The sequence below is a fragment of the Daucus carota genome, chromosome 4 (assembly GCF_001625215.2).
Source record: "Daucus carota subsp. sativus chromosome 4, DH1 v3.0, whole genome shotgun sequence".
Taxonomy (NCBI): domain Eukaryota; kingdom Viridiplantae; phylum Streptophyta; class Magnoliopsida; order Apiales; family Apiaceae; genus Daucus; species Daucus carota.
The window spans coordinates 42,336,486-42,352,840 of record NC_030384.2 but is presented as its reverse complement, the minus strand read 5'-3'; the positions used below and the strand labels follow the sequence as shown (position 1 = coordinate 42,352,840).

Genomic DNA, 16,355 nt, shown 5'->3' with positions numbered 1-16,355 from the left:
AGATGAATAACTTTTCACTCACCAAAAAATTAGGATTAAAGGAAAAAACAACGAAAGAATTCTACGAAAATGTTGTACCAAACCTGTTCTTTCAGGCTTCAGCTGTTCAGCAAGGTTGTTTAGTGTTTACTAATTCGGTCTAAAGCAGGCCTAGGCAACTTCTGGAGCATATTTTAAGTAAAAAACAGTTTCCGTTGCCGGGACTTGAACCCGGGTCTCTCGGGTGAGAGCCGAGTATCCTGACCAACTAGACTACAACGGATTTGTGAGAAAATAGCTCGTTTATCATTTAAAATATTTAATAATATCAATAGTTCTGTATCTCGAATTCTCGATTAGTAGAATAAATAAAGGGGTTAAATGGCGTTTTGGTCACTCAACTGACGGGAAACTTGCAATTAGGTCATCCAACTCAAAAAACTTTCAATCACATCATTATACTCTTAAAAAATTTCATTCAGGTCACTAACCGTTACACTCCGTTAAATATTTGACGGAAAGCTGACGAAGCGTCGTGACTTGACTTAAATAAATCCACTGTGTCATGTACAGTCAGCCGAAGCGACATTTTGGTCACTCAACTAACTACAAACTTGCAATCAAGTCATCAAACTCAAAAAACTTTCATTTAGATCACTTATCATAATAACCGTTACAAATTGAAAAAAAAAAGAATTAAAAGTTCATTTTGAAAAAACTAAACGTCGTGGCTTAAATAAAGGGTTAAATGACCATTTTGGAAAAACTCATTAAATTATTAATGGACTTTATTTGTCAACTTCATACTTATCAAAAATTATTTATTTGTAAACTTCATACATATTAAATTGTTGATGGACTTTATTTGTAAACTTCATCTCTTATCAAAAATTTAATGATTTTTTCCAAAATGGATATATAAAACGATAAGACATAAACAAAGATTATGTTTTTGTGGGTGAAACTATTGATTTTATGTGTGTGTATTTTTTTTCATTTATTAATAAATTTCGAAATTTTTAAGAGAGAAAAAATGTGCTGCATGATAACTTTTAATTCTTTTTTTTTTAATTTTTAACGGATATCATGATAAGTGACCTAAATGAAAGTTTTTTGAGTTTGATGACCCGATTGCAAATTTGTAGTCAGTTGAGTGACCAAAATGCCGCTTCAGCTGACTGTACATGCCACGGTGGATTTATTTAAGTCAAGTCACGGCGCTTAGTCAGTTTTCCGTCAAATATTTAACGGAGTGTAACGGCCAATGACCTGAATGAAAATTTTTAAGAGTATAATGACGTGACTGAAAGCTTTTTGAGTTGGATGATCTAATTGCAAGTTTCCGGTCAGTTGAGTGACCAAAACGCCATTTAACCCATAAATAAAGTACATTTAACAAAATTAAATAAACAAAACACTACAATAACGAAAGTGCAGAAACAGATGAAAACACTCACTCCACTCACCAAATTTTCTTACACTCATTGTACAAACTGGACCAAACCATGAGTTTTCTCAGTTCTCACAGACATGAGGATTGCTTTGACATCGCCCACAACACTAACCTTAAACATCCTCCAAACAGACACTCGTGCAGTTGCCAACTACTACGCCGCCGCTCTCCACCTATGTTTCCACCAAATCCCCACCTCGTACTCTCTCACTCGCACTGTCCACGCTCACATGATCACTTCCGGCTTCAACCCACGTGGCCACATTCTTAACCGCCTTATTGATATTTACTGTAAATCTTCTAATTTATTTTATGCCCTCCATCTGTTTGATAATATTCCCCAACCAGATATTATTGCGAGAACTACTTTAATCACTGCACATTCAGCTGCTGGGAATACCAAGATTGCGAAAGAGATTTTTGATGGAACCCCATTAAGTATGCGGGATAGAGTTTGTTATAATGCTATGATTACTGCGTATTCGCATAGCTGTGATGGAAATGCTGCTATGGAGTTGTTTCGTGAAATGAGGTTGTTGGGTTTTCAGCCTGATAATTACACTTTCACGAGTGTGTTGAGCGGTTTGGCGCTTATTGCGGATAGGGAAACGCATTGTCAGCAGCTACATTGTGTTGTTTTGAAGTCGGGGACGGGGTTTGTTACTTCTGTGGTGAATGCGCTTATTTCTGTTTATGTTAAGTGTGCGTCTTCGCCATTAGTGGTGGCATCGTCGTTGATGAGTTCTGCTAGGAGGTTGTTTGATGAGATGCCTGTTAAGGATGAGTTGTCGTGGACAACGATTATTACAGGGTATGTAAAGAATGATGATCTTGATGGTGCAAGACAGGTTTTTGATGGGATGGATGTAAAGTTGGTGGTAGCTTGGAACTCCATTATATCTGGTTATGTGCATAAAAGTTTTCTGCATGAGGCATTAAGAATGTTTAGGGAGATGCATTTGTTAGGAATTAAGCAAGATGAGTTTACATATACAAGTGCGTTTAGTGCTTGTTCTGATGGTCGATTTTACCGTCTTGGGAAGCAATTGCATGGCTACATTATAAGAACCGAAAATTGTCCTTCACAGGAATTTTTGATATCTGTTAATAATTCATTAATTTCATTCTATTCAAAGTGTGGTATGGTTGATGATGCTAAGAAGATTTTTGATAAGATGGAGGTGAGAGACCTTGTATCAGGGAATGCAGTTTTGTCAGCTTATGTTAATGCAGGGCGAATTAACGAAGCTAGATCCATCTTCAGTAAAATGCCTGAGAGAAACCTTTTGACATGGACTGTTATGATATCAGGTTTTTCACAAAATGGATTTGGTGAGGAAGGTATAAAACTATTCAACCAAATGAGGTCAAATGGCTTAGGACCATGTGACTATGCATATGCAGGAGCTATTACATCTTGTTCTGTGATAGCAGCATTGGAGCATGGACGTCAGCTCCATGCTCAACTTATCCAGTCTGGTTTTGATTCCAGTCTCTCAGCTTCAAATGCGCTAATTACCATGTATGCAAGGTGCAGTGTTATTGAGGATGCATCCCTTGTTTTTCATACCATGTCTTGTGTAGATTCAGTTTCTTGGAATGCTATGATTGCAGCTTTAGGACAGCATGGGAAGGGTGCTCAAGCACTGGAGCTTTTTAATCAGATGTTGAAGGAAGAAATTTTACCTGATCGCATAACCTTCCTCACTATTCTTTCAGCTTGCAGCCATGCAGGGCTTGTTAGAGAAGGAAGACACTATTTTGATTCAATGCACGACTTATATGGTATAACCCCCGGTGAAGATCATTATGGACGTCTAATTGATCTATTGTGCCGAGCTGCAATGTTTTCTGAAGCGAAAGATGTGATTGATATGATGCCTTTTGAGCCAGGTGCTCCAATTTGGGAGGCTCTTCTCTCTGGTTGCCGGCTTCATGGAAACGTTGATCTAGGGGCCGAAGCAGCAGAACGATTGTTGGAGCTGACTCCTCACCATGATGGAACTTATGTGCTTTTGGCAAACATGTATGCCACTGCAGGGAGGTGGGATGAGATGGCCAAGGTGCGAAAGTTGATGAGGGACAGAGGTGTGAAGAAGGAGCCTGGTTGCAGCTGGATTGAGGTGGAAAACAGTGTTCACGTGTTCTTGGTTAATGATATTGAGCACCCTGAGGTCCAAGGAGTGTACGAGTATTTGAAGGAGCTGCTTCCAAAGATGAAGAAATTAGGATATGTCCCGGATACTAAGTTTGCATTGCATATTACGGAGTCTGAACAGCAGGAGAGTAATTTATCCACACACAGTGAAAAGCTTGCAGTTGTGTTTGGGCTTCTGAAACTTCCCGTTGGAGCCACAGTTAGAGTATTTAAGAACCTGAGAATCTGTGGGGACTGCCACAACGCATTCAAGTTCATGTCATTGGTAGTTGGAAGAGAGATTGTTGTGAGGGATGGTAAGAGATTTCACCATTTTAAAGAGGGTCAGTGTTCTTGTGGTAATTACTGGTGATAAAAGCAATTGCTACGACCAATGTCGACCATCCAAGGCTCAAAAGAGGAACAACAGTTAGGGTATGGTTTGGTTTTGTTACCAAAAACAAACTTAGCTATAAATCATGTCAAAATCAGTAAACTTCCAAAACAAAATTTGTTATGACTATATCAAGTTTTGTAAAAGACGATGGTCAGAAGTCAGCTCGCAAAGAGTGAGTTGGTAATTCTTCGGTGGAGATGATAGGAGAGTTTCTTGCAAATCTTAGTAGCAACTTCTTTTTTTTTTTTTTTTTTTTTGAAAATTCTTAGTAGCAACTTCTATGTACATTAGATTCTGCGAATGTGTATAAGCTTGATCTTTAATTTTTGTAGTGTCAGCTTAAATTCGTAGGAAAGGGTTTTTCACCTACAAATTAGTAGAGTTGAGTTTTAGTTTTGTATGAACGGAATGAAGAGTTGTAGTCTGAATTTGTATGGAAACATCATAATCCGCAAAAATTATTAAATGCATACCTGATCAAGTGGTACAAGTACCATTCCATTTTCACTTGGTTTCATTTCCCCAACTAAATGGAGCAAAGTGTTACATATAAGTGGATTCAACTTTACAAGTGTAGAGGGCAGAGACTGCCAGTATTAAAAGTTGAATAACTATATAGGTAACTACTACATCATAGAAATCATTAAACATAGTATACACATTAAATACTACAGTCTGCCAAAAGTCATGATTTCAGGACAGCTCCTTCTGTTATTTTCCATCCAGATGAAGAATAGGCCATCTCGTACCTTGTCGTATAAGTTGTGTTGTAAGAGTCATTGTTTTCTGGATGGCCTGCATCAGTTAGCTGTGCTGACTCTTCAAGAGTGGCTTCTACGATGGCACGTCGCCCGTCCAATGAAATTGTAACGCTATCAATGTTAAGGTTTGACAGAGAGTAGTCCCAGGACCAACCATGATTTGCAATTTCCATTGCACGATCTGCCCAAATCTTTAGCATCTGGCCATCTAAAACCTGATATGTAAATTTTTACCGTAAGACTAGCTAGCAAGATAGGGTGTACTCAATTCACGTCATTTGCATATTTGATTGTAATATCCTTGCTATGCTTAGAGTGTCTCCAATGGCAATAGGTAAAATGGTCAGCTAAAGTAAGTGTCTATAATATTTTAGCCAAGGGGAATAGTGTCAACTCTAACAGGTTGGCTATATTAATGACTAGGTAAAGTTATATGTAAGGGGAATATTAGAGCATCTCCAACCCCAAAAGCCCTTAGTTAAAATTCTCTATGTGGCATCTAGGTGGCACTTATAGAGATTATCTAAAAATTATACAACTCAAACCCTCCATCCCCTTAGCAAAATATATAGCCAACCATGTTTGGTTGGAAATATTGTCGAACCAAGTGAGCCCTTAGGTATAATTTTACACAAGCACAATTATAGATAATCTCATTGGAGCATATACATGTCCCCTTAGCAAAAAATTACATAATCAATATAGCCAACCATTATACATATTCCCCTTGGAGTGATGGGTTGGAGTGCTTACTTTTTACATATTCTCTAAAATAATGTGCCACCTAGATATTTTGCCTAAGGGTTTACATTAACTAAGTCTGCAGCCTTTCTGTTAAATCAGATGAGAGAAATGCTAACCTCAGACAAATTTTCAAAGCAATGGTTAGATCCAAGGGCCTGAGACTTGGTATTCTGCCACTTGCGGACTAGACCTTCCGCTAATCTTACATCCATTCTAGGCATGGCTTCCAAATTTTCATTTATAAAAAAACCTGCAAAATAGGATATGCATGTTAACTTACATGATGATTCCATGCAGAAAAGATACTAGGAAAGATTTTTAAAGTGTTAAACAAATTAAACAATGATTATAGATAGATCTTACCCGCATTGGTGACATCAGAAGCCATTGCTGAACCTTTATCCATTCGTGAAACAATAGATCTGTTCCTAGATGGTAAAAACTTCATGCCAGCCAAAGTCAGAAATCCAATGACTACGCCAGCAGCCATGATCTTCACACTTGCATCTTTAATTATGTACGTCATCATTTCCCGTTCCAGTAAATCATCATGTTTATCTTCCTCTGTCTTGCCGATTATATAAGAAGAATCATCTGGATCACGTTGACCTTCATACTCTTCCGACTCAACTGTCTCCCCATTACCTTGTCGTCTTACAGTTGCTTGCCCAGGACCAAGAGGAAAAACCTTCTGCAATGCTTGGATTGCACTAACCTTTACACTGTCAAGCACTGCAGTAGCTTCAGCTCCAATTCTTGCTATGGCTGCTGCAGCAGCTAACGGTGAACCACCCACTCTCTCCAGCCTCTCTAAATATTTAAGGACGGTAGGTTCATCATAATAATCTCGAAGCTTGAACACAATATTATTGGTTTCCCTGAATCTAGGAAAGACCACTTCCATCAACCAAGTTTCCAATAGCTTACAAAGTCCAGGAAGGAGATCAATTTCCTTGTCCAGTGTAGAATTTTCGGTCACAAAGGTAACTATGGATGGGTCTCTATAAGGTGAGTGCTCACTGTCTAATCCCAACCACGAGCAACACTCATCAACTTCTCCCACAAGAAGTGAGCAGAGACCTCTCTCCAATGCAAAGTCAATTTCACAATTTTGTCCATCAGTGTATACAGATATAGAGTTCCCTAAAGCTGTCACTTTGGTTTGCTGAAGTTGTTGAAACAGGTTATCAGCATCTCGTATGAGATGAGGTTTTTTACCTGTAAAGGCTTGAGCAACAAGGGCTAGTGCAACTCCATAAACTTCAAAGCTCTGAGCTGGTATATTACTTGGTGTAGCAACAAAGAGATCAACCTTCAACAGAACAAAAGAAAGGAGAATTGCAAAAGTAAACAAATATGTAAATAGATGATAACCAAAATGAATATACTAAAATGTGGAATGAATATACTAAAATGCGGAATGGGTGATTTCACACATTAAAAAAACTGTGGTCTTAAAACAACTCTATCACTATGGACACCTGCTCATCTACAGTCATGTATAAGAATGCTTCATTCATAAAATCTTCTCGGGTAAATCCCCCAGAAACAGCAGTTGCACCACCACCTCCTACAGCCCAAAGAATATTCCGCACCCCTTGAAGACCCTCTGCCCTCTTTGACAAGTACTCGTCACCAAGTGGCAAAGCTAAAAGTTCCAAAACATAACGTGGTTTGATCTCCTCCAGTGTCTCATCAATCTGTGCTTGTAAATCTGGTGCAAGACTACTTGCACCTTCCTCCTGTATGAAGATGCAAACTCAGTAATCTTGAATGTTATGCAACATAACACCCACATAAAATGAAATAATACACCTGATACAATTTCAACTGAAAGTTAAATCATACCGATGAATCAATAATTGACTAATTCAGTTCAATACTCCCACCACACAAAATATTTAAAATAAGAAAAAAAAAAAAAACAGATCATCAGTCTCTACAAATCCACTACAATCATGACAGCAGAAGGTTTAAGTGTTTAACATACACAAACGTACCTAATTTGCTATGCATAAGGTAGGTAATAAGAGTACTAATATGTAAGTTTCAGACTTCAGAGCAAAAACAGTATCAGCGGTTTGCAGTAGTGCAAGGGATTGATATTATACTGGTTGGAAACTGAATGTCATCGAGTGATCAACACATAACTGCGCCATGAACAATAAAGTATAATATAAACTTACTTATTGTTACGCCTACTTCTCACTTGTGTCAATCAGGGCTATGCAGAACATTTAACAACAAAACTGATGCCAATTCATCAAAGTTAAATGGGGTAACTCGGGATTCTTTATTTAGACTGTCAAAACAGAGAAGTAGTTTCATCCAAAAAGTTCATTTATTCATCAAACAGTAAACCAAAAATGTTTAACAACCTCTTAAATCACAAAAATTTCATAAACCTGACCTGCAACAATTTCAGTGCCCTTTCAAGAAATTCACAACCTCGTACAAAATCTGGGGGTGATAAGGCCATGGCACTCCTGGAAAAGTCAACATAAGCAAGTGCCATAGCCAAGACCACATCTTGCTTAAAAGATTTAGGCAGCCTCTCTCTTAATAAACTCTCTCCAACTTGTAAAACAACTTCAGTCTCTCCTGATTCTTGCAGCAAGCATAATGCCCCCGGAACCTGCAAAAAGATTCAAACATTACTAATTTCCAGCATCACCAAACATTTCCCAATCACATAAACCTGTGTCAACAGGTAAATATGATCTACATTTGAACATAAAACTATAGTCTCTCTCTCTCTCTCTCTCTCTCTCTCTCTCACACACACACACACACACACACACACACACAGGATCCACATTTGAGCATAAAACTATAGCCTCTCTCTCTCTCTCTCTCCCCCTCCCCCCTCTCTCTCCCTCCATGCCTCCCTCTCTCTCACAGACACACACACGCAGAGATAGATAGACAGGTAAATAGAAAGGCAGTTGAGAAAGAGTTACATTATTAAAGGGAACTTGAGTAACAATAGTATCATATTCATCACTGGCAAGACTCTGATTATACTCTCTTTTAGACCTAGGATTAACCAAAGTCTGAAAAGCAGCATCAAGAATCTGTCTCCTACTAATCAGAGCATCATCACTAAACCCAAACTGGGGTTGCTGATTAAGCCTCTCCTGATAAGCCCTTTTAATCCCATCCCCCAAAAAGTGCGTTTCAGCACCCAACACTCTGTAAAAATCAATGGGCATAGAGACATTGCGTTGAGGAGCAGTGGGTGCAGGTGGGTAAGAAACAGAAGAGGGAGTGGAGTGTTCTAGAAGGTCCGAATTGGAAGGGAGGAACTGGAAGTCTGAGATGAGACGGTCGGCCCATTTGCTGCCGGAGAAAGTGGAGGTGTTATTGACGGCGGAGAGTTTGGTGGGTCTTTTAGGGTTTGGTGGAGGAGGGAAGAGAGATGTATGTATGCTCAGGTGGCTTAGAGCTTCCATGGGAGAGGGGAGTGAAGTGTAGGGACGAAATGATGATGATACAAGTGATGTCCTCACAAAATATACACTACATTATTAGTTTATTTTGTTTGAACTTATAATTGACAAACTTATGTCTTGAATCCTTTTCTTCTTCTTTTTGCTACTCAGTCCGTCCCAATTCTTTTATTTTGTTTGATTTTTTGTGGTCAAATTAACTCAACTTTAACTAAAATTTATATATATTAAATAATTGAAAATAATTACAAAAATATATCACTAGAATCTACATTTAATCTACTTTAAGATTAAAATGTCTTTTTCAATTTTTAAAAATCATGTTAAAATAATTATTTATTGCCGGTCAAAGTTTGATCAATTTGACCACAAAAAATCATACAAGACAAAAGAAGTAGGGAGTAATTTATATTTTGAATTCTATTTTTATTTTTATTTTTGGGCTAATTTATGTCTTGAATTCTTAAGGTCTCATTAGGATCGATTTGGCTGATACTGATATAAAAAGGTGAGGATACTAGATAAGTGGTATGTAAATATATTAATTATTAATAGATTTTAATAAATTATTATTTAAAAATTTAATATCTAAGAATGATATAATATAAATAACTAATGTTTTATCTGTGTTATGTATCGAGCATTTATTTTTCTTAATAAAAATAATTCTATTGGTAAATTAAAATATAAATTATTTCGATATCATTTATATAATAATTACAAAATTAATATATATATATATATATATATATATATATAGAAAATAATATTATTTTCTAGATCAAATCATTGAAAGTCAAAAAATAATAGTTAAAGAGGAAATGAGTGCATTTAGTAAGTGAAATATAACTGTATTCAAATATTTTTATGTTATTTTAATTCTATCATTGGCTTGGAAGTTCTATTTTAACATTGAAATTCACTTTATTATCTTAAAATAAAATAATAAATATACCTATTTTATCACCGTTGGCCTCTAAGAGCATCTCCAACCACCTTAGCAATAACCATTAGCTAAAATATAATAAAATAATAATTAGCTAAATTATACATAATCAAAAAGGTGATTTGCTCCAACCATATTAGCTATAATAGTTATCTATATTCAAAAAACAATATTTTATCTCAAAGTAAACATAGTCTGCCATTCATTTGATTAGCTGGAGATGGAAGGAGATGAGGTGGAGTGGCTTACAGATCTGTACATGTTTGACAGATATAGATAAGCAGAGGGTGTTATGTAAAAAAATTATTAGCTACAGACTTGCGTTGGAGCTGCTGCTTTGCTATCTCAATTGCTAAATGAGTCTGCCATGTAGGATATTGCTAACAGATGTGGGCTGATTGGAGATGCTCTAACAAGACTGAGTACTCCTCCAAACATCGTAGTACTTGTTTTCATCAAACAGCAGCATTCTCATTTCTAGTTGACCTATAATTTCCCGAGTACGGAAACTACGATGAGTCAACCAATTTCTATGACAAAATCTTGATTTCTATAAAAAAAACAGATTAACTTTCAAGGATGCAAGATGCATTTTGTAATTTCCGAGTACGAGAACTCGGATGAGTCGACCAATTTCTCTGACAAAATATTGATTCGTATGCAAAAACCAGATCAACTTTCAAGCAAGATGCATTTTATAATTTATTGTCAAATCGAATATTTATTTGGTTTATGTACAACTGTTCATAGTAGTAGAAGGAAAACCACAGTACAAACCCTTGCAATCTCATTCAGAAAAAACACATTCTTAGATAATTTGAATTGTACTATTTCTAAGAATATACTAAAATTAATGCCCATTACCAGAGCTCTAACAATACAACAGATTCTCATTTCCTTTATGCTGATGTCAAACCATCAGGGAATGGATAATTATCTGGATCACAAGAGATGAACCTGCGACAAGCATATAAGACAGCCGAATGGAAACCACTTGGATTGTCTATAAACACAAAGTGGCCACCCTGAAATTGTAACAGAAGGTATTTCAGTCATCTTAAAATTCATATCATACCCAGAAAGAAAAGTCTATCAAAGCCAATTTTTTGAACCAGCAATAAATTTGTGAGTACCAAGGTACCAAGGAAAAAGTAAAATGGATAGACCTGAGGGACTCTAATAATATCACACGGGACATTCATATTCTTGCGAGCTTCTTGTGCCCCTTGGTAACTCATCCAATCGTCAAAACCATATATAAAGCTGGTTGGTACCTTCCAGTCCGCAGCACTGCACAAAAAAGGGCAAATTATATTATATATAGATTAACTATGACCATAAAGAATAGCATGGCTCTTTTCAAATTCAGTTTCTACAAAAACCTTGCTGCTTGAAACAGACAAAAAATTGGTTTTTAAATGTGACAACGGTCAAATCCCGATTCTTTTTTACAAAATCGGGTCAATTCCCGAAATCTGACGAAAATAAGCTAAAATACACTGGCCCAAATACAACAACTTGGGTAATCCACAAGTCTTCTTTTTTACAAAATCGGGTCAATTCCCGAAATCTGACGAAAATAAGCTAAAATACACTGGCCCAAATACAACAACTTGGGTAATCCACAAGTCCATCACATGCCCCCAAAAGATGGCTCATACAACAACTTGGGTAATCCACAAGCCCCCACATGCCCCCAAAAGATCATGATTTGTTGGTGCAATTGGTATTAGTACTTATAAACTGAACAGATATCTCCACTTTTTTCGATGTGGGACTGGGGTGTTACACTAAATCATTTGATTTTAAACAAACTCACTTTCAAGATAATTACTCTAAAAAATTTTAAATGCGAAAACAGAGCATAGAGAATTCATTGACCAGCTTTAAACAATATTGGCATATAAATTTGCCAGCATGTTAGCTTATATTTGCAAACTAAATCTATTTAGGCATATTTTTAATTCCAATTCCCTGTAAGAGTTGGCTAGAAGCGACCAAAACATTAAATATCCTCATACCAAGTTATAAAAATGTATATGTATGGATGACACAGGTCAGCAGAGTCTGATAGATCTTAAAGCAGATACACCAAAAACTAATAAAACCTTAGCATGCGAAGGTGGTGAAGATGAAAAATTCAAAAAGGAATGGGACCCTGCAAATTTTTGACCAAATAATTTATAGCAAAAGATCCATCAAAGGTTTATTTTATCTTTCAGAGTCTTGTTCATTTATTTTCTTATTTCATTTCAGATTGCAAGAACGATTTTAGCGTTGAATGAAGTTAATGAACACAGAAAGTGCCTTTTCATTACTAGTTATAGCCTTCTTAAATAAGGAAAAGGTTACCTCTGTACGAGAGGACTCCTGGCGAATGCTCCAAATGAGAATATATACTTCAAGCACAGTTCTCCACTAGCTTTGGCCGCAAGAGTATGGTACACGTAATCTTCAATTTAAAAGAAATCATTAGAACCTTATAGTAAGATTGTGTCCAGCACAGAAGTTTCACTTAAAGTACCTGTTAACAATTTGGACTCGTCTTCAGTCAAAACATCTCCAGTTGAATATGAACCAAATCTAGCTGTTGTGTACTTGCGAACCAAATCAGGACCCCAGGGACCTAAGCCTCTGTGTAATTTGAAGTCCCAAAGCTATATAAGTATACACAAATAATAAAAAGAAGCTAATAACAGTTACACCATAAACTCAGCTATACAAAAATTCGCAGCTCATGAATCAGAACATATCATTAAATATTTGAAAACTCGATAATGTGTAAAACGTGAATAAACTTCTAACAAAACTTTGGTTGAACATGCAAGTGCAACATATTTATTTTGCTTGCATGTCTGCGCAAGCACATATAGCATTCATCTGCCCGCACACGCACAAGACTGCAGAAGAATGGGCACAAACAACAAATAAATAGGGATACCACAACGAAGAAAAAAAAATCACCTGATTATTTTCTGGGGAGTAAAGTTAGACTCCCATAAATGATTTATAATTGCTCCTTTCCAAGTTGCCCTGAAGCGGGTAAGCCGCTCAGACTGTTCTGACTCTTGTGAAAACCCCGCAGATCCCACCAAAACCAAATGTTTTATGTGCTCAGGATGCTTCAAGAATAAAAGACAGAAGATATTAATTATAATTCATGGAGGACCTCTAGTATGCCATCAACAATACAAAAATATATAAATTCAACCAATGATAAAGTTATTACCTTCAGAGCATATTTAGCAGCAACATACCCTCCAAAGGAATGTCCTAGTAATATGAAGTTGCTAAGATTCTTGGATTTGCGCCATTCCTCTAGAGAATCAATGAACCATGCCTCAGTTTCTGTATTTTGAAACAGAAAATAGTCAATATGCTTCAGAATTTTAAAATGAAGTCTGAAAAAGATATCAACTAGGCTATAATTAATATTTATTTGCACAAGGAAATCCTATTGCAGCTCCACAATGATACAAAGATTAGTTCCCCTGAATGAGACCAACCTTCAGTGCTTTTGCATGTAAAGTCAGGCCTGCTTGATCCGCCCCAACTGCAACAATAAAAAAACAAGGTGAGAACTACTGCATTGAGATATCGCCACCTTTATCACTGTAATCATATCTTGGAGGCCATTACCAAAAAAAGGTAAATAAGAAAACTTAATTTACAATATGGTATTACAACTTTTCAACAAGGCAATAAACGTGAAAATGGATGAAAGAGTATAAAGTCCTCTAAAGATAACATGAGATTATTTATTGATCCCAGACATATCATCTATCTGCAAGGCTTATTAGCCTAGCGGAATCCTTACACGCCAAAAGTTGAGGATTTAAGCCTCAATGAAAGCATAGGTCATGGGTCCAAGCCACAGTGGAGACAAATGCTGTAATTGACCTCAGTCCTTGCCCATATAAACTTTTTCATGTACGTAAACAAATTAATATAGGTAGCCTACACACACACACAAACTAGCATATAACCAACAACCACACTTTTTCATGTTTAGCTTTGATGATATATTATAATGGATATATAATGCTGGTGTACTCAGATGTAAAATCAAAAGTTCCCACACAAAACTGGAGAATTTCCAAAATACACAGAAAGAAAATGGGAACATGAAGGGGCATAGACACGTCAAAACTCGAAACTGCAGCAACCCAAAGTCGACAAGGACAGGGCTATTTTGTCAATTTTCATTGCTCAATAGGACCTCACTTTCTTATAACTCTTCAGATTTTTGTTGGAGAATCACGTGGGTGAGACATCATGCAAGTGAGAGTGTGCATGCAGTCTGCACATTATATTAAGTGTATTCTCCACGATTGTTTAGTAAATGTATTCTTCTAGCCTTGTAGAGAATAATTTTGGAACGCTGAGACTGTTAGTTGACCATATTGGTATTGTATGTGACACCACAGTTGTGCAGTACATGAGAGATTGGTGGGGACTGCTTTTGGATTGTTTGTATTTTGGAAATCTTGGTAAGTCGTCTTGATTTGTATAGGGTTGCATCCTTTGTGTTGACAAAATTCTGAGTTTCTAAATCATATTTCTAAATGATTTCCCTTGTTTTCAACTTCATATCTTTTAAATACTACGTAGTACACAGAAAGGAAAAACAATGTTTGGCTTTCGAAATTCAATTTATCTCGCTAAGGATATAATTTCATTATAGCCTGAATAGTGACAAAAGGCAATGCAATACAACTGATTTGACGAGTAATGTAGCATGAACTAAATTAGCATTTGTCAGCAAACTCACCCGAGCTGATCAATAGCAATCACTTTGAAATGCTTGGCAAGAAAATCAAAGTTCCGGAAGAAAAAACCCTGAGAAGCACCATATCCATGCACCATCACAAGTGTGGGAGAATCCTCTTTGCTATCAAAGGTTACTGTATTGATGAATCTAGGTTCATTGCTTGTTGAGCGAAACCATCTGACTTTAGATCCAGGGGGTCCGGATCCTATATTAACATTTTCCTGGGTGTAGGGTGTCCTGACATTTAACAAAAACAGATATTAGATTTCAGAGATTTATTATTATGTACCAGGACATCAGTCAAGGTGCATTTCCCCACAGTGATGCTCTAGAGTTTTTAATGAGAACACGTGAAAGTAAAATTTAAACTTCAATTTCCGCAATGAATTATATAATTACAAAATTTTATTTAGGATGCAGGCAGAGCAGAAAAACATAGGATACTTGCTGGTTCATAAAATATGAAGAATTAGCATGAGTTGTGTTCGTATATGCTTGTGGTAAACACAGTTAGTCCGCCAACATTAATCCTTACTTAATTCACTTTCATGTCCCATTTTGTGTATACCTTACTGAATCTTGTTCATAAGAATCATAAATTATTTTTTTTAGGTTCAAAACCATATCATGATCTTATCTTATAATAACTGAATCATGTATACTGATCAACAATTTCAAGAGGTTTGGATAGTGCATATGTGCTAAAATAGACAACAGAATCACGAAATGATAAAGATGAACAAAGGCATAATAAGAGGAGAGAGAGAGAGAGAGATTGAATACTTAATAAGCGAGAGAAGACGTTTCTCGGCGGCGATGATGTGGTCGGTGGAGGTAGGGATCCAGCGGAGAAGTGACGGCCACCTAGACGATTTCTTGGTCCTTGTTGCTGCTGTTGTTGAGGAGGAGCTAATTTCTTCGGCCATAGCCGCAGCCGATGATAAAATTGAGTTGGATGATTTCAATTGAGCACCAGGTTTGTTCCTAATTAGCCTTGGCCCAAGTTTCATACGATTTCTTCACTGCTTATCTCAATTCCACGAATTTCTTCTACTTCTATTGTTGTCGGCGATGATCAAATTGGGCGGTCAAATATGCCAGATTTAAGAAAGGAATAAGGAAACTACGAAGAAATGTTAGCGTGCAAGAGATGTGATTTCAATGGACTCGTATCATCTCTTTTTTATTTATAATAAAGTCTATTATATTAATTTTAGTTACGTTTGTAGTGACGTTATAGTCATATGCCATGTCTGCTGTTTCTCTTCACATTCTAGTTTCTCGTTCTTCCCTGCCGCTGACAAATCAAAAGTGCGCCAAATTAACTGCAAGTCACGTTATGCATCTGTATAAATTGTTTCATACTCCCTCCGTCCCCTTGAGTAGTATACATTGGGGGACGGGGACGCGGCACGGACTTTAATGCTCCTGTAAAGTGTAGTTGTGTAATTTATTTTTAAAATTTTCTTTTTCTGAATTAAAGTTTGGATGTTATATTTTTATTCAGAAAAAGAAAATCTCAAAAATAAGTTACGGAACTATGTTTTATAAGAGCATTGAAATGCGTGTCGAACAGTTGAAAAGAAACGTATACAATTAAATGGGACAGAGGGAGTAATCCTTACCCGGGAAGTCCAATAGATGCTTTATAACATGTTCTAAATCATACGCCCTCCGTCCGCCCATTTCTTATCGAATGGGTTGGGTACGGAGGTTAA

General features: G+C 36.7%; 3 protein-coding genes and 1 non-coding gene across 4 annotated transcripts; 1 reads left to right on the top strand and 3 right to left on the bottom strand.

Moving 5' to 3' along the window:
* Window positions 1–189: 189 nt before the first annotated feature.
* On the bottom strand, window positions 190–262 carry TRNAE-CUC (transfer RNA glutamic acid (anticodon CUC)). Its single transcript has one exon. It is a non-coding gene; the product is annotated as a tRNA-Glu (tRNA).
* A 1,129-nt stretch (window positions 263–1,391) lies between these two features.
* Window positions 1,392–4,069, top strand: LOC108216428 (pentatricopeptide repeat-containing protein At1g25360). The gene has a single exon (XM_017389185.2). The coding sequence runs from the start codon at window positions 1,510–1,512 to the stop codon at window positions 3,940–3,942; it is 2,433 nt and encodes an 810-aa protein (XP_017244674.1). The 5' UTR covers window positions 1,392–1,509; the 3' UTR covers window positions 3,943–4,069.
* A 371-nt stretch (window positions 4,070–4,440) lies between these two features.
* On the bottom strand, window positions 4,441–9,002 carry LOC108219297 (protein ACCUMULATION AND REPLICATION OF CHLOROPLASTS 6, chloroplastic). The gene is made up of 6 exons (XM_017392666.2): window positions 8,432–9,002; window positions 7,882–8,106; window positions 6,953–7,213; window positions 5,835–6,783; window positions 5,588–5,721; window positions 4,441–4,942 (listed from the first exon to the last, which is right to left on the bottom strand). Exons 1-6 carry the CDS (start codon window positions 8,921–8,923, stop codon window positions 4,652–4,654), a joined length of 2,352 nt encoding a protein of 783 aa, XP_017248155.1. The 5' UTR covers window positions 8,924–9,002; the 3' UTR covers window positions 4,441–4,651.
* A 1,541-nt stretch (window positions 9,003–10,543) lies between these two features.
* LOC108219483 (probable 1-acylglycerol-3-phosphate O-acyltransferase) lies at window positions 10,544–15,846 on the bottom strand. Its single transcript, XM_017392957.2, has 9 exons — window positions 15,421–15,846; window positions 14,638–14,874; window positions 13,373–13,419; window positions 13,096–13,214; window positions 12,831–12,988; window positions 12,391–12,500; window positions 12,219–12,318; window positions 11,033–11,156; window positions 10,544–10,891 (listed from the first exon to the last, which is right to left on the bottom strand). Exons 1-9 carry the CDS (start codon window positions 15,645–15,647, stop codon window positions 10,766–10,768), a joined length of 1,248 nt encoding a protein of 415 aa, XP_017248446.1. The 5' UTR covers window positions 15,648–15,846; the 3' UTR covers window positions 10,544–10,765.
* Window positions 15,847–16,355: the final 509 nt, after the last annotated feature.